We start from the raw sequence: 20511 nt of genomic DNA, 5'->3' as shown, positions 1-20511 counted from the left end.
CATCTTCTCGCCCTACCACCTGCACCAGCGACCCTATTCCCTCACATCTCCTTCAGTCCCTTGCTCCAGCTGTCACCTCTCACCTAACTAAAATTTTCAACCTTTCCCTCTCATCTGGTATCTTTCCCTCTTCTTTTAAACACGCCAGCATACAACCATTACTTAAAAAACCATCCCTCGACCAGAACTGCACAGCCAACTACAGACCTGTTTCCAATCTTCCCTTTATCTCTAAACTCCTGGAACGCCTGGTCCACTCCCGTCTAATCCGCTATCTCTCAGACAACTCTCTTCTTGACCCTTTACAATCTGGTTTCCGCTCTTTACATTCTACTGAAACTGCCCTCACTAAAGTCTCTAATGATCTACTAACAGCTAAATCTAATGGTCACTACTCCCTGCTGATTCTCCTGGATCTCTCTGCAGCATTTGACACTGTGGATCACCAGCTCCTCCTCACTATGCTCCGCACTATTGGCCTCAAGGACACGGTTCTCTCCTGGTTCTCCTCTTATCTCTCTGACCGCTCCTTCTCTGTGTCTTTTGCCGGCTCCTCCTCCTCCCTACTTCCTCTTACTGTCGGGGTTCCTCAAGGATCAGTCCTAGGCCCCCTTCTTTTCTCCTTATACACCGCTCCTATTGGACAAACAATCAGTAGATTCGGTTTTCAGTACCATCTCTATGCTGATGACACCCAATTATACACCTCTGCTCCGGACATCACCCCTGCATTACTACAAAAGACCAGTGATTGTCTTTCTGCTGTGTCTAACATTATGTCCTCCCTCTACCTAAAACTGAATCTGTCAAAAACTGAACTACTCGTCTTTCCTCCCTCCATTAATCTACCTGTGCCCGATATTGCCATCTCCGTTTGTGGCTCAACCATTACTCCCCAGCTACAAGCCCGCTGTCTTGGGGTCATTTTTGATTCAGATCTTTCTTTCACTCCTCACATCAAATCACTCGCTCGTTCATGTCATCTACACCTCAAAAACATCTCAAGAATCAGGACTTTTCTCACCTTTGACTCGGCAAAAACTCTTACTGTCGCTCTTATTCATTCTCGTCTTGACTATTGCAACGCTCTACTAATCGGTCTCCCTCTTACTAAACTCTCCCCTCTCCAATCCGTCCTGAACGCAGCAGCCAGGATCATATTCCTCGCCAACCGCTACTCAGATGCCTCTTCCCTGTGCCAGTCATTGCATTGGTTGCCCATCCAATATAGAGTTCGTTTTAAACTTATCACGCTTACCCACAAAGCGCTCCATGCTTCAGTACCCCCCTACATCTCCTCCCTTGTCTCAGTCTACCACCCTACACGTGCCCTCCGTTCTGCAAATGACTTGAAACTAAAATCCTCCATAATCCGAACTTCCCACTCCCGTCTCCAAGATTTCTCGCGTGCTGCGCCAATTCTCTGGAATGCACTACCCAGGACAGTTCGATTAATTCCCAATACCCACAGTTTCAAGCGAACCCTAAAAACACATTTCTTTAGACTGGCGTATCACCTAAACACACTCTGTCCATCCCAGCTTTCCCCCATATTAAAATCTTCAACTTCGGGTTCAAACCAACCATGCACATAAAAGCCTCTGTCAGGACTGCACACATACTGGCTGGCGACCAGTCCATGTATTATTATTTATCCTATTCAGTATATCAAGGCTGCATTATACAATATATGTACTTTTTACCTTTTGTGTCTCCCCCACTTCCTCATAGACTGTAAGCTCGCGAGCAGGGCCCTCACTCCGTGAGATATGCTTATTCTGTATTGTCTGTATAAGTCCCCCCTAAAATTTGTAAAGTGCTGCGGAATATGTTGGCGCTATAAAAATAAACTATTATTATTATTATTATTATATCATCATAGCTCACAAAATGTACTTAATACCACCACTCTGCTCCTTCCTGGGGGCTACAATGCCCTGCAGAAAAAACAGACCCCCCCTCCCCCACTCACTAATAATCATGCTACCACAAAGCTCCATTACTTAGAGGGAGATAAGCAAGAGGCCTCACAGATGTGAAAAATACAGAATAAGCTCCCAGAGACGGTCAATACAGGGATCCTCAATTTGATGTGGCTGAGAAACCCCCTCTCAATAGTTCCTGGTCCTGCAGGGTTGATGTAGGAGGACAGCAGAGGAGCTGGACTTGGTGCACATCGTCATGCAAGCAGCGCTGGTAATGTACATCGCTCCATACCTAATACAGGTGATGGGGCATACTATTATTTGGGAAAAAGTACACTTCCCTTTGAAAAATCTGTTACCGCCCATGAAGTTGAAGGGAAAATGTACTTATAAACTTTACAAGCTCATATCTCAGGAATGAAGAGGTCTCAGCACTTTAGCCCCCATCTCAGGATGTAGCTTGGTTAAAATGAAAAAAGCCATGAAATGTCCTAATTGTTTTTAAGAAAAACATAAAAAATTAATATGAAAGTATGAGTTTTCTAAAATATATGTCTCTATCAATTTAGGTACTTTCAGAATTTTAATAACAATGTAGGTTTTACTTGCACTTTACCAGGTTGTGCGCAAAACCCACTGTAATTTCCACTCCCCCCGCCATTTCCCCCTCGGTACATTCGGTACATGTAGAGAGCGGCGCCTCCACTGTTACATGCTGCATTCTCCATTCTTCCAACTAACATATAGGAAAAAAAACGTATAAAAGATATACTTTATTGATGATAATTAAAAGTAGAAAAATTAAAACACTAGAATAAAGTGCCATCAGTGTGAAAATCTAAGAAAATAGATATAAGGTGCTATTATTGCTACCAAATTACCTTGTTACACCAGAATATACCATAATCAAAAAGTAACCCATCAAGCATTAGAAATAATGGTACAAAATCCTCCTGATGAACCAGAACCAATGATGGGGAAACGTGTCAAGGTTGTGGTGCATTGGTAGCTATATGGAGTCTCTTTTGTCCTTTTTAGTGATATCCCCGTGGTTTTTGTACCGTGGATCTGCAACATTCAGGGATAATCACCTTGTTGTTTATGTTGTATGGATGTTGTTTCTGTCTTCCTTATTTTAGGGGAGTCCATCCATATGAGGATTATTCTCTAGGGTTTCCTAAGGTGAGACGAAGGTGAGCTGGGTCACCTGTCTTGCATGCTTATCTAGGGTCCAACCTCTGTGGCCAGGTAGGGTCATATTTAGGGTCTTTCTTTAGTGAATAGGAAGTTATTTTCTTGCCTCGCCGTGTCCCTTGATCTTTACCCCTTGTCACATTGCCTTATTATTTTTGATTTGGCGTATTTGCGGATGTCTTTTTTTACCACTTTGGCCCATGAGTACAATACCGTTTTGGGAATTTTGCAGTGTTTAATTTTTCTAATTTTAATTATTATCAATAAAGTATATATTTTATGTTTTTTATATGTTAGGATGCTTTCACATTGCGATCTGTGTCCCTGTCGGGGCATAGGTCCTACAATTCCCCTCAAAACAGGGTCTGGACGAATGCTGTGATGGGGGCCATAGACTGCATATTCGCTCTGCCGTCACCATTGCTGTCTATGGCCCCATGTTGCAGGGAATTTTAGGACGTATGCCCCAATGGGTTCACAGAACGCCATGTGAAAGCTCACTTAGTTTGCTCTCTAATCCCCTGGATTTATTGAATTTTTATTAGTCTACTCTCCATTCTTCCCCCACATACTGCTGTCTCATAGTTGAGATGCAGGAAGTCAACACACATGTGAAATAGTGAGATGGCAGAGAATCCCCGTCTTCAGCCTTTCTTTCTCAAAGGACTAAAGCTATTATCAATAAATTTTGTAGGAGGTATTATTTAATATTCCTAAATGTATATTGGAGAAAAAAAATTTAGATTTTGGTCTCCTTTTTCCATTATGATGTTTTTCAGGAGGTGATGGGTCCCCTTTCAGTAGGCTCAATTGATTTTCACTTCCTGTTTTCTTAAGCTCACAACTAGGGTGATAAAAATGAACACTTTTAATAATGGCCAAGTAGAATATATATGTTTTGTCTAAAGAAATTCTCATTTCGCTCAGCTTGTATATAAAGTAAAGCTGAATATTGTACTGGAGAAATTGGCATCAGCATCTGTCGGCAGCTATGGCCAAGGCCTCTGGCAGGAACTTGTGGATGAGGCTAAAGTCAATTTGCATAAAATTAAGGTATGTAAACCATACTGTACTTTTACAATTTTCCATCTAGTGTGCACCTATGAATTGATTTTGTTTCATGATGTTTGTTTTTCTTTATGTTCTTCATATTTTTCTTTGCTCAGGATGACAATTTTGTGATCCAGTACTGTGTCAATGCCCCATGGCCTTCTTATGAAACCGCATTTGAGATGCTGAATTATGCAAAGACCAGAGTAAGTCGATTTACTGGAGATTTTCTTTTTCCGATATTGAACTTTAAAGTAGATGGATGTTTTCTACAATTGATTATTAAAGTACGCCTCCAATTAACTGTTAAGTTAAAGGGGTTATCCAGGACTGTTTAAATACAGCTTGCTCTGTGGCTGAACACAACTGATGAGTAGAGGTGCCGGGTGTCAGACCCCCACAAAGCTGATATTAATAACCTATCCTGGGGTAGGTTATCACTATAAATTTCCTGGAGAAATGATTTAAAGTTGTATTCTCATGTTTATTAAATAGCTTTAGTTAGCATAAAAATATGCAATTGACTTGCTCTTTCTATCTGCTGTCTTTCCTTTGCTATGAGAGCTTTTCTCTTACATAGTAGATGGCTTATAATTATGCAATAGTTAAATTCCAGGCTGAGGAGTTAACGCCTGAGATACCAGCCACCTCTCTCCAGCCCATTGATTTCTATACGGAAGTTAGTTGCTCACCTCCCTCCTACCTTCCTCTCAATTCCTTAGCTGTTCTCAGTCCTGCAAAATCATCTGCCTGTGTCCTCCACCATCAACAGTGCTTGTTCAAAGGTACTTCAAATGCAAATATGGTGATAACCATGTAGCCTCCAGAACAAGTGCAATGACCAAATATTAACCCATTTGCGACCAAATCAGTAATAGTACGTAGCTGAGCCCTGGGACTTATGGACCAGCTACGTACTTTTACGCACAGAAGCGGTGCGAGGCGATCGCCGCCGGGTGTCAGCTGATTGTCACAGCTGACAGTGCTATGTGTCGGGAACGGTTCCGCACCGCTCCCGGCACATTAACCCCCGAAATTCTGCTATCGAAGTCGATCACAGCATTGTGGGGAGGTAAGCGCCGATACTTACCTCCTCTCCAGCGTCTAGCGATGTCGTCATGACAACATCCGGGTCACCAGGATGCAGGAAGTTACTTTGGTCATGCGTAGTGCATGACCAAAGTAACATCTCCCTGTGTGCAGCGCTGACAGGTTGCGTGGCATAGGGAGCTGCTGCTCTCTATGCTACACAGCCGATCAGGCTGCAAAAAGTGAAAGTCCCATAGTGGGACGTAGTGTAAAAGTAAAAAAAAAGTGTAGGAAAGTGGAAAAAAAAAAAAAAAAAAAATTGTACACTGCTCAAAAAAAATAAAGGGAACACTCAAATAACACATCCTAGATCTGAATGAATGAAATATTCTCATTGAATACTTTGTTCTGTACAAAGTTGAATGTGCTGACAACAAAATCACACAAAAATCATCAATGGAAATCAAATTTATTAGCCAATGGAGGCCTGGATTTTGAGTCACCCCCAAAATTAAAGTGGAAAAACACACTACAGACTGATCCAACTTTGATGCAATGTCCTTAAAACAAGTCAAAATGAGGCTCAGTATTGTGTGTGGCCTCCACATGCCTGTATGACCTCCCTACAACGTCTGGGCATGCTCCTGATGAGGTTGCGGATGGTCTCCTGTGGGATCTCCTCCAGGATGGCACATCAATGCGAGCTGTGGCAAGAAGGTTTGCTGTGTCTTGTCAGCGTAGTGTCCAGAGGCTGGAGGCGCTACCAGGAGACAGGCCAGTACACCAGGAGACGTGGAGGGGGCCGTAGGAGGGCAACAACCCAGCAGCAGGACCGCTACCTCCGCCTTTGTGCAAGGAGGAACAGAAGGAGCACTGGCAGAGCCCTGCGAAATGACCTCCAGCAGGCCACAAATGTTCATGTGTCTGCACAAACGGTTAGAAACCGACTCCATGAGGGTGGTATGAGGGCCCGACGTCCACAGATGGGGGTTGTGGTCACAGCCTAACACCGTGCAGGACGCTTGGCTTTTGCCACAGAAAACCAGGATTGGCAAAGTCGCCACTGGCGCCCTGTGCTCTTCACAGATGAAGGCCGGTTCACACTGAGCCCATGTGACAGACGTGACAGAGTTTGGAGATGCCGTGGAGAGCGATCTGCTGCCTGCAACATCCTTCAGCATAACTGGTTTGGCAGCGGGTCAGTAATGGTGTGGGGTGGCATTTCTTTGGAGGGCCGCACAGCCCTCCATGTTCTCGCCGGAGGTAGCCTGACTTCCATTAGGTACCGAGATGAGATGCTCAGACCCCTTGTGAGACCATATGCGGTGCGGTTGGCCCTGGGTTCCTCCTAATGCAAGACAATGCTAGACCTCATGTGGCTGGATTGTGTTAGCAGTTCCTGCAAGATGAAGACATCGAAGCTATGGACTGGCCCGCCCGTTCCCCAGACCTGAATCCGATTGAGCACATCTGGGACATCATGTCTCGCTCCATCCCCCAACGTCACGTTGCATCACAGACTGTCCAGGAGTTGGCGGATGCTTTAGTCCAGGTCTGGGAGGAGATCCCACAGGAGACCATCCGCAACCTCATCAGGAGCATGCCCAGGCGTTGTAGGGAGGTCATACAGGCACGTGGAGGCCACACACAAAACTGAGCCTCATTTTGACTTGTTTTAAGGACATTACATCAAAGTTGGATCAGCCTGCAGTGTGTTTTTCCATTTTAATTTTGGGGGTGACTCCAAATCCAGGCCTCCATTGGTTAATAAATTTGATTTCCATTTTTGATTTTTGTGTGATTTTGTTGTCAGCACATTCAACTTTGTACAGAACAAAGTATTCAATGAGAATATTTCATTCATTCAGATCTAGGATGTGTTAGAGTGTTCCCTTTATTTTTTTGAGCAGTGTAAAAAAATTAAAAAAACAATCCCCAAAAAATAAAAATATATTGTACCCATAATATTTATTTATTTATTTAAAAAAAACAACAAGAAACAATAAAAGTACTCATATTTGGTATCGCAGCATCCAGAACGACCTGACCTATAAAACTGTCCCACTAGTTAACCCCTTCAGTGAACATGGTGAAAGAAAAAAAAAATCAAAAAACAATGCTTTATCGTCATACCGCCAAGCTAAAAATGGAATAACACGCGATCAAAAAGACGAATATAAATAAAAATGGTACCGCTGAAAACGTCATCTTGTCCCACAAAAAAACAAGCCGCCATAAACCTCCATCAGCCGAAAAATAAAAAAGTTATAGCTCTCAGAATAAAGCAATGCAAAAAATTATTACTCTGTCGCCTCACTGGGGGACACAGGACCATGGATGTTATGCTGCTGTCCACTAGGAGGCGACACTATGCATAATCTGAAAAAGATTAACCGTGGCTCCTCCTCTGCAGTATACACCCCTGGACGGCGTCAGCCTTCTCCCATTTTTGCTTAGTGTCGCATAGGAGGCACACCTAAAAACTTTTACTCCGTTTTCTCCGACGGGATTACAGATGAAGAAAAGTGGGTCTCCTGCGAGACTCCCGGCATGGCACCTTCCTCTGCCCCCTATTATGGGCTGCACAGTTGAAGTCGAGATGGCTATTCCCCATGTCGCTCCTTCTTCAGCCCCTCGGGTGCTGGTTCGAAGTCGAGACCCCCCTCCTTCCCCAATTCCTTTTGGTTTCTGGGTTGAGGTCGAGGCGAGGATAAAGCCCCCGATGGTGACAGCAGCACCCTCCCTAATCCCCCTCTGGGGGCATTAGGTTGAGACGCCTCAGGTAGGGCCTGTACAGGCAGCACTCTGCAGCTCCCAGTAGCCAGCACACTGCAGCTGAATCCAAGGACCCCATCCCTGCTGCGGGCTCCTGTCGGGGCCGGGGGGAGTGCAGGCAGGCATGGCACAACACAGGCACAGGCCTCCCTGCGCCCTGTCTCTGCGGCAGCACCGGCTCTATGGTGCCTCAGGGGTACTCTTCACAGGGCCCCCCTTCCGCTTATACCCCCACCGCTATCCTGCCTTTAAACCCGGGGGGGTCCAGTTCAGATCTGGCCCCCTCCCGGACTTCCGCGCTGGCCTGGAGCCCCTTTGGGCATCAGGCATCTAATTTAAATCGCATCTCCAGCCGAAGCTGTCACCCCCTCTCCGCGCCCCCCTCCCCGCCCCGCCCCCGGATGACAAATAAGACACTCTGCAGTGTCATAAAATAGGCGGATCCAGACTGAAAGGGCGCAATTTCACAGCAACTGCTGCCCTTTTTCAGCTCTCCACCCCCCTTCTTCCTTAAACTTCACTCCGGCGGCCATTATCTGCTGTAGGATATAGAATTAACCCTGCAGCTACCAGTCGGCAGATACAGACCAGGCCTGCCAGTCTCCGGGGAGGCACAGGACTGTGGATCTTCGACGCTGGACCTAGAGGCACACTGGTGGGGAAGGATCACAGCTCGAGTTTTTCCCTCGGCTGTGAATCCATTATTCCTTATAAGCTCCTCTGCATAGCCAGAGCCCTCTGCATTGTCACCCCTGTGCACTATGCCGGGCTCAAGGTCCAAGAGAACCAGGCAGGACTGCTATTATGCACTCTGTACAGCCTGCAGTAATACTCTCCCCAGTGGCAGCACGTACCCGCACTGCCAGGACTGTATCCAGACTGCTGTGCCAGAGCCCCAAGAAGCCCCAGCCAATGCTTCGGTGTCTAATGCCACGCCGGAATGGGTCACTCAGATGTCGCAATCTATGACGCAGTCTATAGATAACCTTACCTCCACATTGCTTCAGGCTCTGCAGAGTCATGCCTCGGCTATGAGCGCTACCCAGCAAAGGGAGAGCTCGACTCAGGGACATGACTGCACGGGCACATCCACGTCTAGGTCAGGACGCAAACGCACCCACATGTCACGTTCATCTGCGTCATCCCATACCACACGGTCATCCCCTTCTAGGGAGAGACACCGTAGTCCCAGGTCATCTAGACCGTCCCCTATCAGGGACAGACCACGCAGATCTCCACAGCTATCCCCGACCAGAGAAGGCCTCTGCCCCGGTTCACCCAGCAGGAGACGCCTTAGCGATACACAGGATTCGGAAGACAGCTGTGATTCCGACTCAGACAAGGAAACTGAAGGGTCTCTAATCCCAATCCCCCCTAGCAATACAGCGCTAGTTGAGAAAGTAATCTCATCCATCCATCGGGTGCTGGACATTTCTAATCCGCCCCCGGAGGCACCAGGACACAAGATTTCCTTTGAAGGAGTTCTGAAGCCGCCTAAGGTCTTCTTTGACCCCCCAGAGTTGAAGGCGATCCTTAAAAGGCAGTTCTCACAGCCTGAGAAGAAGTTTACCAATCGCAAATATCTGGAGGCGCGGTACCCCTTCCCACAGGAGGTCACCAAACAATGGACAGATCCACCTGAAGTGGACCCCCCAGTCTCTAGGCTAGCAGCACAGTCACTCCTTTCACTGCCAGATAGCTCAACCCTCAGGGACACAGCAGACCGGCAGGTAGAACACATGGCTCGTTCAATTTTCGAGGCCGCAGGGGCCTCCCTGGCTCCCGCGTTCGCTTCAGTTTGGGCTGCCAAGGCCATCCTGGCTTGGGCCCAAAATTTACAAGCTGGCCTCCAAGTATCTGCTCCTGAGCTGTCGGACCAAGCGGTTCAAATAGCAGTTGTAGCAGATTACATGCTTCATGCAGCTCTGGATTCTGCAAGGGGTGCAGCGGGGATAGCATCAAACGCCATCACGATTCGGCGTATCCTCTGGCTGCGGGAATGGAAAGCAGACGCAGCCTCAAAGAAGTCCCACACGCACCTCCCGTACCTCAGTGGTCGCCTTTTTGTGAACAGTTGGACACAATGATATCCAACGCCACCGGGGGCAAGAGTACCTCTCTCCCCCAACTGAAGCCCAATCGCACTTACAAGAACCGTAACCAAACTAGATTCCGATCCTTTCGGAACTCTTTGGGCTGGTCCGTCTCACGACCAGCACAAAATAGCAACCGCGCCCCACGCAGGGACAACTCGCGGTCGACGCAAAAGTCGGACAAGACCTGGCAGTCAAGAGCAGGCCAGTCCAAGTTCAAAGGAGGAAAATCTCAGATTTCCTCCTCATTATGACTCACGGACTCCGGAAGACACCCCACCTGTAGGCTGCCGACTTTTGCTCTTTCATCAAGTCTGGCTGCCTATTACAACTTCCAACCCACCAAACAGACTCTTTCTTTCTGTTACCCCAAAACCGCCAGCCAAGGCTCGTGCCTTCCACCAAGCGGTCTCCTCGCTTCTTCAAGCAGGAGTCATAGTACCGGTCCCCGCGGCCGAGCGCTTCCGAGGATTCTACTCATATTTATTCGTTGTCTCCAAGAAAGGAGGCGGCGTACGGCCCATACTGGACCTAAAACAGCTCAACAAATATGTACGGGTACGTCACTTCCGCATGGAGTCCCTTCGGTCCATCATTGCGTCCATGGAGAAGGGAGAATTTCTCGCCTCCATAGACATACAAGACGCATACCTGCATATACCAATTGCATCTGCCCATCAGAGATTTCTCAGTTTCGCAATCGACCAGGACCACTACCAGTTCGTGGCTCTCCCTTTCGGACTCGCCACGGCTCCCAGAGTGTTTACCAAAGTCATGGCAGCCACCATGGACGTCCTGCACTCCAGAGGCATAGTAGTCGTTCCATACCTGGACGATCTCCTTATCAAGGCACCCTGAGTCGCCTGGGCTGGTTAGTCAACCTACAAAAGTCATCACCAACCCCGAGTCAATCTCTGACCTTCCCGGGAATGTTATTCAACACCTTCAGGGGTCTAGTGCTCCTTCCCAAGGACAAGGCACTGCCTCTCCGTCTAGGAGTTCGCACCCTCCTCAGCAAACCCCCTCGATCTCTCCGGTTTGCCATGAGAATCCTTGGCAGGATGGTGGCAGGAATAGAAGCGGTCCCATTTGCCCAGCTTCACCTCAGGCCTCTCCAACTAGCCATCCTCAAGTCATGGGACAGGAACCCTTTTTCTCTCGACAGGGAGTTCCAGCTGACGTCAACCAGGAGGTCCCTACACTGGTGGCTCAAGCCAACCTCACTAACAAAGGGGAAATCCTTTCTCACAGGTCAATGGAAGGTTCTGACCACTGACGCGAGCCTGACGGGTTGGGGTGTGGTACACTTACACCACAGAGCAAGTGTTCCCCAGCGGAAGCAACCATGCCCATCAACATCTTGGAAATTTGTGCCATCCTCCTGGCGTTGAGAGCCTTCCATCACTTACTGGCAGCCTCTCACATCAGAGTACAGTCGGACAATGTCATGGCTCTGGCGTATATGAATCACCAAGGGGGGACCCGCAGTGCCCAGGCGATGCGAGAAGTGACACACGTTCTCCGCTGGGCGGAAGACACAGGTTCGGTTCTCTGTGCGGTCCACCTTCCGGCTGTGGACAACTGGGAAGCAGACTTCCTCAGCCGGCAAGGAATGGACTCGGGAGAGTGGTCTCTCCATCCCGAAATTTTTCGCCAGAGCTGCCATCGCTGGAGGACTCCGGACGTGGACCTAATGGCATCCAACTTCAATGCCAAGGACTCCAACTTCATGGCCAGAACACACGACCCGCAGGGCGCTAGGAGCGGACGCCCTGGTTCAGGACTGGACCCAGTTCCAGCTCCTGTACATTTTTCCACCTCTCCTCCTGATATCCAGAGTGGTGAGGAAGATCAAGCAAGAGGGAGTTCCAACCATCCTAATCGCACCGGACTGGAACAGACGTTCATGGTACGCCGACATCGTACAGCTCACAGCAGACGTCCCCTGGCGTCTCCCCGACCGCCCGGATCTTGTGTCACAAGGCCCGTTCTACCACCAGAACTCAGGGGCCCTCAATTTGACGGCATGGCCATTGAGAACTGGGTCTTAACCCAGTCAGGGTTCTCACGGACGTCATTGGAACCATGATCAGGGCACGGAATCCAACCTCTGCTAAGATTTATTACCGTACCTGGAAAGCCTTCTTTACCTGGTGCGAATCTCGTGGCCAGACCCAACTCCCTTATTCCCTCCCCAGGTTACTAGGGTTTCTCCAATCGGGTCTGGAGGCCAGACTGTCCCTGGCCTCCCTTAAGAGCCAGGTGTCAGCTCTCAGTGCTTTTTCAGAGGTGCATTGCTAACAAGCCGCAAGTAAGGACATTTCTTCAGTGGATTTCCCGATTGGTTCCCCCCTACAGACGACCACTAGAAACGTGGGACCTCAACCTGGTGCTGACAGCATTGCAGGAAACACCTTTTGAACCCATTAGGGAAGTCTCACTCCACCTTCTATCCCAAAAAGTGGTTTTCCTTGTGGCAATCACCTTGCTACGCAGGGTGTCTGAACTGACAGCACTCTCCTGCACATGGCCCTTCCTGGCTTTTTACCAGGACAAGGTAGTTCTCCGTACGGTCCCATCCTTCCTTCCGAAGGTTGTGTCCAACTTCCACCTCAATGAGGAAATTTCACTGCCATCCCTCTGTCCGGTCCCGGTTCATAGAGTGGAGAAGGCTCTGCATACGCTTGACCTTGTCAGGGCATTGCGTATCTATGTGTCTAGGACTGCACCCTTCCGGAAGACTGATTCTCTTTTCCTTCTTCTGGAAGGAGGCCGCAAGGGTCTGCCAGCTTCCAAAGCTACCCTTGCCAGGTCGATCAAATCCACCATACAAGAGGCCTACCGCCTCAAAATTCTCCTCTTCCAGCAGGTATTACGGCACACTCTACACGTGCGGTAGGGGCCTCCTGGGCCATTCTGCACCAGGCCTCGGCACAAGTGTGTAAGGCAGCCACCTGGACTAGCCTACACACGTTTACCAAACACTACAGGGTTCATACTCATTCCTCAACAGACGCGAGCCTGGTTAGATGTATTCTGCGGGCGGCGGTGCCCCAATTGTCGGGGCCCGTCTACACAATATTCGTCCATTATTTCCCACCCAGGGACTGCTTTGGGACGTCCCATGGTCCTGTGTCCCCCAATGAGGCGACAGAGTAAAGGAGATTTTTGTGTACTCACCGTAAAATCTCTTTCTCTTAGCCTCTAATTTGGGGACACAGCTCCTACCCTGTTGCCCGTACCGGGCCGTTGTTATTTTGAGTTCTCATATTGTTTTTCTCTTGAGCTCTTACATAGTTGCCTTCTTATAGGCATGGTTATGTTATCCATGTTACGTTCTTCCTATTGCTTTTACACAAAACTGGAGAAGGCTGACGCCGTCCAGGGGTGTATACTGCAGAGGAGGAGCCACGGTTAATCTTTTTGAGATTATGCATAGTGTCGCCTCCTTGTGGACAGCAGCATAACACCCATGGTCCTGTGTCCCCCAATTAGAGGCTAAGAGAAAGACATTTTACGCTGAGTACACAAAAATCTCCTTTTTTTTCTATAAAATAGCTTTTATTGTTTAAAAGCGCCAAAACATAGAAAAACTATATAAATGTGGTACCGCTGTAAACGTACTGACCCGAAGAATAACGCTGGCTTATCAATTTTACCACATGCCGAACAGCATAAAATTAGTTTAAAAAAAACGATTCCTGAATTGTTGGTTTTTGTTTATTCTGCCTCCCAGAACCCCGAATAGAAAGCGATCAAAAAATGTCACGTGCCTGAAAATGGCACCAATAAAAACATCAACTCATCCTGCAAAAAACAAGCCGTCACATGACTTTGTCGGCCAAAATATGGAAAAATTATAGCTCTCAAAATATGGCGATGCAAAACCTAGAGTTTACAAAAAAATGCGTTTTTTAGTGTGTGACAGCTGTCAATCATAAAAACCCGATATAATTCTGGCATCGCTGTAATCGCACCGACCCGAAGAATAAAGTCATCTAATCACTTATACTGCACGAGGAATGGCGTAAAAAATAAACTCTCGGGTTGGGGTTAGGCTTAGGGTTGGGCTAGGCTTAGGGTTGGGTTAGGCTTAGGGTTGGGCTAGGCTTAGGGTTGGGCTAGGCTTAGGGTTGGGATTTTTTTCAAAAGTAAAAAAAATAATAATATGGCGACTAGTGTTGAGCGCAAGTGCTCGCTACTTGAGTTTGCATCGGTTGCTCGGGTATGCACTAAGTATCGCGGGTGCTCGAGTGACATGCTCGAGTCTCTGCCCCATTTGCTTCGCGGCCAAAAAAAACTCGCTTCCATGCACGAGCAATCCCCGCATATTTTTTTTTGGGTGTCTAAAAACCGTGAAACATGCGGGTGAGGACTCGAACAGGTCACTCGAGCACCCGTGATACATGGTGCATACCTGAGTACCCCATGCAAACTCAAGTAGCGAGCACTTGCTCTGAAGAGTAATGACAACTTATTCATTGTGATGACCTAATGTTATCAAATTCTGTGTCGTACCTCTGGGTTCAAAATGTTCACTATACCCCTTGATAAAATCCTTGAGGGGTGTAGTTTCCAAAATGGGGTCACTTGTGGGGAGTTTCCACTATTTAGGCACATCAGGGGCTCTCCAAACGCAACATGGCATCCGCTCCTTCTTCCAGCCAATTTTGCGTTCAAAAAGTCACACAGTGCTCCTTCCCTTCTGAACTCTGCCGTGCACCCAAACACTGTATTTTCCCCACATATGGGGTATTGGCGTACTCAGGAGAATTGCACAAAAGTTTTTGGGGTCCAGTTTCTCCTCTTACCCTTGTGAAAATAAAAAAATTGGGGCTAAAACATAATTTTTGTGGAAAAAGTTTGATTTTTTTTATTTTCACGGCCCCATGTTATAAACTTCTGTAAAGGACTTGGGGGTTTAGGGTGCTCACCACACATCTAGATAAGTTCCCTGAGTGGGCTAGTTTCCAAAATGGTCTCACTTGTGGGGGGTTTCCACTGTTTAGGCACATCAGGGGCTCTCCAAACGCAACATGGTGTCCGCTAATTATTCAAGCAAATTTTACATTCAAAAAGTCAAATGGGGCTCCTTCCCTTCCGAACCCTGCCGTGCTCCCAAACAGTGTTTTTTCCCCACATATGGGGTATCTGCGTGCTCAGGGGAAATTGCACAACAAATTTTGGGGTCCATTTTTTCCTGTTACCCCTGCAAAAAAAAAAAAAAAAAAAAAGGGTCTAAAATAACATTTTTGTGAAAAAAGTTAAATGTTCATTTTTTTTCTTCCACATTCCAAAAATTCCTGTGAAGCACCTGAAGGGTTAATAAAGTTCTTGAATGTGGTTTTGAGCACCTTGAGGGGTGCAGTTTTTAGAATGGTTTCACTTTTGGGCATTTTCTGTCATAAAGACCCCTCAAAGTGACTTCAAATGTGATATGGTCTCTAAAAAAAAAATGGTTTTGTAAATTTTGTTGGAAAAATGAGAAATCGCTGGTCAACTTTTAACCCTTATAGCTCACTAATACATAAAAAAAATTTTGGTTCCAAAATTGTGCTGATGTAAAGTAGACATGTGGGAAATGTTATTTATTAACTCTTTTGTGTAACATATGTCTCTGATTTAAGGGCATAAAAATTCAAATTTTGAAAATTGTAAAATTTTCAAAATTTTCACCAAATTTCTGTTTTTTTTTCACAAATAAACGCAAGTGATATCGAAGAAATTTTACCACAATCATGAAGTACAATATGTCACAAAAAAACAATCTCTCAGAATCAGTGGGATCTGTTAAAGCGTTCCAGAGTAATTACCTCATAATATGACAGTGGTCAGAATTGTAAAAATTGGCCTGGTCATTAACGTGCAAACCACCTTGGTTTGTAAAGGGGTCTGAATACTTTCCGTACCTACTGTATACCTTATACTTTAGTTGAATATTCCCCATTACTGTTCCAACTTTTCCAACATCTTCCTGGAAAGTATTAATTTCTCTGGAATATACCACCATTTTTAAAAACTTAAATATAATACAACATATTCTAAACCTCCCAACCAGTGAAAGTTAGGGCTATTCATAAGCCCGAGCTTAGCAAACGAAAGGAATATGTTTTCCATTTTAGGTATGTAATACTGATCCCAACATTAGAACTCTTCCCGCAGAACTTTCTTCTCTCCCATCCCAGGAAGGAAATAAAATCATCAGTCCCGAGCAAACTCACATAACTTATAGGGAAATAAGGAAATGGTGACACCGGTATCCCTTCATTCAAGAAGAGCCCCTCTCCTCTGTTCATGGGGTGAATGGAAAGTATGTTGGTGTCCAACCAGGACATGGCCTCTTTTGGAGAGTTGAACATCTGTACTTTTTCTGATGCAACCACTCTAAGACGTGCTGAAAATAGCGTGGAGTATGTGACTTGTTTTGTACGCAGTCTCCTTTTTATGTCCATGAATTGGGCTTTCCTCCTCTGCAATTCTGAGTAATGGAGGTTATATGGAAACAGTAATTAATGGTTATTGCTTGATGATCTCTTGCTTTCCACAAAATCATATCTCTGTCTCTGAAGTGATGTAGCTTTATTATGATAGAACAAAGTGTGGTACCTTGTAGTCCCGGGTAAACGGGTATCCAGTGGGTACACTCTGTGGCAAAAAAGGGGGCCAGGGCGTCCTTGCCGAACTTATCCAGCATCCAAGATTTAAAGTAAGCAACTGTGTCGCAGACCACCACCTTCTCCAATCCCCTCCCAAAATGTAGGTCATTTTGTCTTAGCCTGTATGAAAGGTATATGGTCTTCCATAGCACCCACTCTTCTCTCTACTTATCCCATGCTTTCATTAGATTTGTGCATATCTTGCCTGATACGACTAATGTCCTCTTTGAGTCCTTCTACTTGCATGCTGAGGACATCCAGAGCAGAGCTGCAGCCTTTTATAGCTGAATATACATCCCTGAGGGTTGGTTCCTTATCCTCCTCCTGCATTATATTTGGAGCTGCATTTGGCTGTTCCTTCAGGGGTTCTGACACAGCCACTCTCAACTGCTGCTTGGGAAGGGGCACCATTACACCACGCTGTGCCACCTCATTTCTTCTCCCAACCTTCATACCCTTAGACACCTGGCAGGGTGTGTGTACCTATGCATGTGCGGAGGAGCTGTCTGCTGCTGTGGTAAACTTTTCCAGCTTGGCTGCCGCTGTCTCTGCCGCCCTGTCTAACTGGCGTGATGTGAGGAGGTGCCATCTTGGAAGCCTCGCTGTCACAGCCTCTCTCCTTCTAGCTCTTGCTGCCTGTCCTCTCCACCTGCGATTTGCATGGTCTATGTCTCCTTTGATTCCGGACACCTTCCCACAGGTCAGAGACCGTTTGTAGAGTGATACGCTGGGCTAATGATGATATTTTGGCAGGATGCTGAGCGGGAGAGTGTGTCAATCTGACTTGTTTACATGGCTGTCTATATTATTCATATAGTTATTCAGGTGTTATATCTTTTATTAAATTCTGGAACTTGCATTTGACCAACGCTGTAAATATATTAAAGGTTTTTTTTTCACTACTGGATAACCTATTATTATCTGCCCCAGATTGCAGCATAAAATTTCCTAACTCCTTGACCAGTTCCATCCCTCCAATCCGTGGCCATTTCCAAACCCACCTCCTGAGGTCATCACAAACTCTGAAAAAAAAAATGCTGATCAAATCCATATTGGTGAAAACAAGAAGGACATCTGAAGTATCAGGTTGCAGCTCCAGTTAAACTTTGTAGAGAGGGAAGGTGGAGAAGTGAGGAGCACTCAGCACAGTAAGAGGCAGACATGGGCAGATCGTGCTGCAGCTTCTAGAAAATGTATTTCCCTGCAGTGCTGGTTCACAGCTCAGTGATGTGTATAATGTCCTTTGTGCTCGTGTTCTGTCTATAAAAAAAAAAAAAAAAAAACAACAAAAATCATTGTAGTAAGTCTTTTGCAGTGTTGTTTTGCTTCTATCTTTGTGCTACAGAGAAAGAAGAACGGTAATCTCTCCTTACTGTGTATAAAAGCTATCATAGCAACTAGTTTCCATCCAGTAGCTCAGAGACAACTGATGGAGATGGAACCCACAGAGCTCATCCTCTTTAGTTACCTGAAATGACAGGGACACTTTAAAGTAGTTTAACAGATACGTTTGTAAAATACAAGTCACACTTAATACTAATCAATTTATTTCCAATTTTGTCCTTTAGATACAAAGAAAAGACGACAAGATTTTACCAGCATTATCTGATGAGATTCCAGTTTCTGTCACAGATGTAATATACAGAATGGTTTTTGGATATATTATGCCTTAATGTATTTTCACCAGTTTGTTATATATTATTTTTCTTTCTTCTATAGGTGTTAAGAGCCCAAGCAAGGTTGACCACTTTCTATGGTGCCTTTGGTCCTGATAAATTTAGGTTGGTGATTTTTCTTGTGTGGGTTTTTTGCATTGGAAATAAAACCTAGATTTTTAATACTTACAGTTTTTGCCTTTCTTTTATTTAGCGGCATCGCATGGATAGAGTTCTTAAACAACAATGATGTGCTAAAGGATATTGTTTTTCAACTGGAAGAGATGAATTTAACTTGTGCGCAATATCTTTGGCTTAGACATCAGGTAAGAAGTTGAGGAAATACTTTTACGTGTCTTTTATACTTGGTTTTGTTTAATAGTATTACTAATATATTTTTTATTAATTTTTATAGTCCGAGTTTGAAAGCAAGTTTGATGAGAAGGTGCTAGAGAATCTCCTGAGCAAAATTCCTGCAAACATCTCGTCACAAGAACTATGTCTTTGGTTTAAAAATATATTGATTCCATTTGTAAGAAGGATTGTGCCAAAAGGACAGGTATTTTATTTTCAGGTGGAAGTCAGCAGTGGCTTACAGTTGGCAATTGGTTTACTCTTAGGCAAGCTTCTCTCAACTGACGTTCACAGTCTGAGTATGGACCATGATCCCTGGGCCATTTGTGGGTTTTCTGACCCAAACTCACCTTGCTCATAGGCATATATGAAGCTGAGGAGTTCGGGTTGGCAGTTCTGTCCTGCAGCAGGTCCGGACATTGCGGGCCATATTTGGCCTGTGAATGACAAACTTATTAAACTGGTACTCGCCACACATGGTGAAAAGTTGGCTTAATCCATTTGTTTTAAAATATGATGGATGTTAAACATAGTATAATTTGACATGGTTTTTGAGAGGAGGGGGAGGGGAGTTTCATCCAGCTGAAGCATTTAGTTTTAAAGACAAAATTCGTAAAAAAGTTATATATAACACTATGTATGTGGTGTAGGAATGACCGGGATACCTATGTTTCTATGACTTATTGAGCATTTTAATTTCAATGCAGTTATTTTATTGATGTTTTCTACTTCCATAGAAAATTGTGGCAAAATGGCTGGAACACAGAGCACGAGCCTTAGAAATAACCGATAAGGTAATTGATTAGAATTCCTTTTACAATGAGATTTTATAGGATTTATTAACACTGGACCAGATATTTATTAAAACATAATTCCAGCTGAAATTAACATCATCTTGTGTCTCCTGATTTGAAATGTGCTATATGGTTGGAAAACCTTGTCCTGGTAGCACATGATTACTAGTGCTTTGTTCACACAAATATATTATACTTTCCCTGTATGGACTTCAATACCTGTGCCAACCTCAGATCTCTTGACCCGAACTAACAGCCGTAGGTACATAGTCTATATTGTTGAGAAAAGACAAATGTCCATCAAGTTCAACCGAGTGATGGAAAGGAATAAAAGGAAGGGGTATATGTACAACCACATTGCATGATCCAGTCTGCCCCAGAATGGCTAATCTTTCCCTCCTGATCCCGATTGTCCATCCACTGGACTGAACATTAAAAAAATAACTTTACACATATGCATAATTATTTATGTTATTTTGTTCTAAAATTAGATCTAAACCCATTTTTAAACCAACAATGGCTCTTGCTTTGACCAGCTCTTGAGGTAGACTCATGCACAGATTAATAATTCTTATGGAAAAGAAGGTCTGTCTCCTGGAGATTTGAATCTTTTCTTCTCAAGATGGCGGGAGTGTCCTTTTTGTCTTTTTGAAGAGGTTTTACATGAAACAGCTGTTGATTATTCTTTTTGTATGGGTCCTTTCTGTACTTGTACATGTCTGCCCTTAGACATCTCTTCTCAAGATTAAATAAATGTAATTCTTGGAGTCTTTTTTCATAGCAAAGATCTTCCATGTCCATTATCAGTTTTGTAGCCCTTCTTTGTAGTTTAATTGGTGCACAGAACTGAACTGCATATTCCAGATAAGGTCGCCCTCACGCTTTGTAAAGTAGTAGTATTACGTCCCTGTCTCATGAATTTATACCTTTTAATACATGACCGTATCCTGATGGCCTTAGAAGCCACCAATTGACATTGCATGCTA

The 20511-nt window shown here is 45.3% G+C and overlaps 1 protein-coding gene across 2 annotated transcripts in view; it reads left to right on the top strand.

Annotated features, from left to right (window-relative positions):
* KNTC1 (kinetochore associated 1) overlaps positions 1–20511 on the top strand; it is a 221818-nt gene that overhangs the window by 64690 nt on the left and 136617 nt on the right. For both annotated transcript variants that reach the window (XM_073676226.1, XM_073676227.1), the window contains exons 17-23: positions 4047–4172; positions 4286–4375; positions 18291–18356; positions 18442–18503; positions 18592–18703; positions 18793–18936; positions 19469–19525. In XM_073676226.1, the coding sequence (XP_073532327.1) occupies positions 4047–4172; positions 4286–4375; positions 18291–18356; positions 18442–18503; positions 18592–18703; positions 18793–18936; positions 19469–19525 (657 nt within the window). The remainder of the gene's footprint in view (positions 1–4046; positions 4173–4285; positions 4376–18290; positions 18357–18441; positions 18504–18591; positions 18704–18792; positions 18937–19468; positions 19526–20511) is intronic.

The sequence above is a fragment of the Phyllobates terribilis genome, unplaced genomic scaffold, assembly GCF_046119375.1.
Source record: "Phyllobates terribilis strain yellow unplaced genomic scaffold, ASM4611937v1 Scaffold_1__5_contigs__length_1240528914, whole genome shotgun sequence".
Lineage (NCBI taxonomy): Eukaryota > Metazoa > Chordata > Amphibia > Anura > Dendrobatidae > Phyllobates > Phyllobates terribilis.
This window is presented reverse-complemented; position numbering and strand designations above follow the sequence as displayed.